General features: G+C 39.2%; 1 protein-coding gene across 1 annotated transcript; it reads left to right on the top strand.

Annotated features, from left to right (window-relative positions):
* Positions 1 to 202: 202 nt before the first annotated feature.
* Positions 203 to 2,054, top strand: LOC110611095. Its single transcript, XM_021751220.2, has one exon. It carries the CDS (start codon positions 466 to 468, stop codon positions 1,711 to 1,713), a length of 1,248 nt encoding a protein of 415 aa, XP_021606912.1. The 5' UTR covers positions 203 to 465; the 3' UTR covers positions 1,714 to 2,054.
* The last annotated feature ends 290 nt before the right edge of the window (positions 2,055 to 2,344 follow it).

Here is a 2,344-nt window from a genome sequence, read left to right as displayed (position 1 = left end):
TCAATTAGCCCTAGTGTGGGTTTCACTGCAGTAAATTACCAGTTTCAGTTTGATTTCAATTAAGCTTTTGATTTCAATTAAGCTTAGCATTGATAATTACATAGAGGGAGGGGTCTTTTGGCTTGGAGCCTGAGGTTCTTGTTTATGAGGGGGTCCTCGGATGTATTAGGGTTTTTGGCTCCGCTCATTGCTTGTTTTGTTTCCAACCTTGTTAGAAACTCCAAGTCAAGATTCCACGTGCTCCCCTCAGATTTATTTCAATTATTTATTTTTTATATATTTACCCTTCGGTTATTTTTCTATAATTTCATATTTAATATTTAATTTTTTTTCTACACTGCCTGACCATTTGTGCTCTTTCTTTTGTTTGCATCTCTCCCTCCTCCCATCTCTCTCCAACTCAAGAAACGAAAATTCTAGTGAAAGCCTATTCAGCTATTACTATTGCAAGAACAGTTGATTCAGATGATGATGGATGGAATAATCAAAGGAGGTGTTGATGGTGGAGGTGGTAACGTTGGTGTTGGTGAATACGTAGGTGATGGTATGCAATGCAGTGAACATCCTTATAGAAACAACCCAGGTGGGATCTGTGCTTTTTGCCTTCAAGAAAAGCTTGGCAAGTTGGTTTCTTCCTCTCTTCCTTTACCTATTCGTGCCTCTTTTTCTTCTTCCTCCTCTTCTTCTTCTTTTAGATCTGATATCGGTGGTGGTGGTGGTGGTGCTTCTTCACTTTCACTTGCTGCGCGTCCTATATCTTCAAAAGGTAGAAATGATGGTGGAAATAATAGCCAATATCAAGAATACTACACGAGGAGGGCCGGGATCCCTTTTCTTTTGGCTAAAAAGAAGAAAAAAATAATGGTCGAATCATCATCATCAGATCGTGATATTGTTTTCAAGAGAAGCAAATCTACTACGACTCCTGGAAGAAAGCATTTTTGGTTGGATGCTTCTACTGATGATGGCGAGGATTTTAGCCCAGGAAGAAGAGGTGGTTTCTGGTCATTTCTCTATCACTCTTCCTCCAAGTCTAGTACTACCAAGAAAACAGATAAGGTGTCATCATTGACAGTAACAACAACGACGACGACGACGACGACTAATGGGTCTATGGTGATGCCCAAGAAAAAGTTCTTGGTTTCTTCATTGTCCAGTAACGGAGGCAGCGTGGAAGTAGAAAATGATGATTGTCGTAATAGCCAAGCCACTGCCTCTGCTTCATCTTTTGAGAGGAAGGTTTCAAGGTCCAGATCTGTAGGATGTGGAAGCAGGAGCTTCTCTGGTGACTTCTTCGAGAGAATCTCAACTGGGTTTGGAGATTGCACTCTTAGGAGAGTAGAGTCACAGAGAGAAGGCAAGCTAAAGATCCCTGCTGCAGCCACCTCTAACATGAAAGAAAGAGCGAAATGTGGCGGCATCTTTGGTGGGTTCATGATCACTCCCTCATCTTCATATTCTTCATCATCATCATCTCATTGGGTTTCATCTTCAGCAGAAGAAATCAATGGGAAACAAACACCTGTGTTTGCAGCTGGGCCTCCTGCTAATGGAAGCAGCAGAAACTGGGGTTTGGCTTTCGCTAGTCCAAAGAGATCTTTAGCGAAGCCTCCTTCAAAAGACGGCAAGAGAGACATCATCAGAGAAGCTTCCAATAAGAACAACGCTCCAAACTTAAGTGCCATTCCTTCATTGTTGTCCGTGAGAGGCTAGAAGGAGTGAAGAATGAAGGGCCATTTGTGCTATAATACACTAGTACATTTGATCATATTTCTTAACTTGTGTGTTTATTATTATTACTATTACTCTCTTACCTTGGTACTTAATTTTTCTTACTCTGAAATTTGATGTTCATAGTTGCAAAATTTTCTCTAAGACTATCCGCAAGAAACCCAGATGAATGTGGACTGTGGACTAGTTGGAGAAGGAGAAGAAAAAGTTGCAGAGGGAGTTGAGTGTGGAATTAATTTGTATTCTTTATTCTCTTTTTAATTATTTTGTATTTTGTATCTGAAACTGAGACAAAGAATTTAATAAATATTTCTATTTTTATATAGCAAGGATTAGGATCCTCACATGGGCACACATGTCTGGTGGTAATGGACACACCGGAAGCTCCATCATCCTATTTTTGCCTACCGTTACCTTGTTGTCGCCAGCCTCTACCATTAATTTATTGATTCCTTTTTCTTCCTCTTCTTCTATGTGAATAGTAGTATTAGTGAAAGTGGAATTCTTAAAAAACAGAATCCCTACAAATTCGATCTTAGCAAATTGTTTTCATATTCTAAGTATGTTCACCTAATTACTGAACGTTATTTTCTATTTAAATTTAAATTAATAA

The sequence above is a fragment of the Manihot esculenta genome, chromosome 3 (assembly GCF_001659605.2).
Source record: "Manihot esculenta cultivar AM560-2 chromosome 3, M.esculenta_v8, whole genome shotgun sequence".
Taxonomy (NCBI): domain Eukaryota; kingdom Viridiplantae; phylum Streptophyta; class Magnoliopsida; order Malpighiales; family Euphorbiaceae; genus Manihot; species Manihot esculenta.
The sequence above is the reverse complement of the archived record's forward strand: the minus strand, read 5'-3'. Positions and strand labels throughout refer to the sequence as shown.

Excerpts from the sequence above, each read along its gene's own strand:
- LOC110611095 (XM_021751220.2), top strand. The coding sequence starts at position 466 with ATGATGATGGATGGAATAATCAAAGGAGGTGTTGATGGTGGAGGTGGT.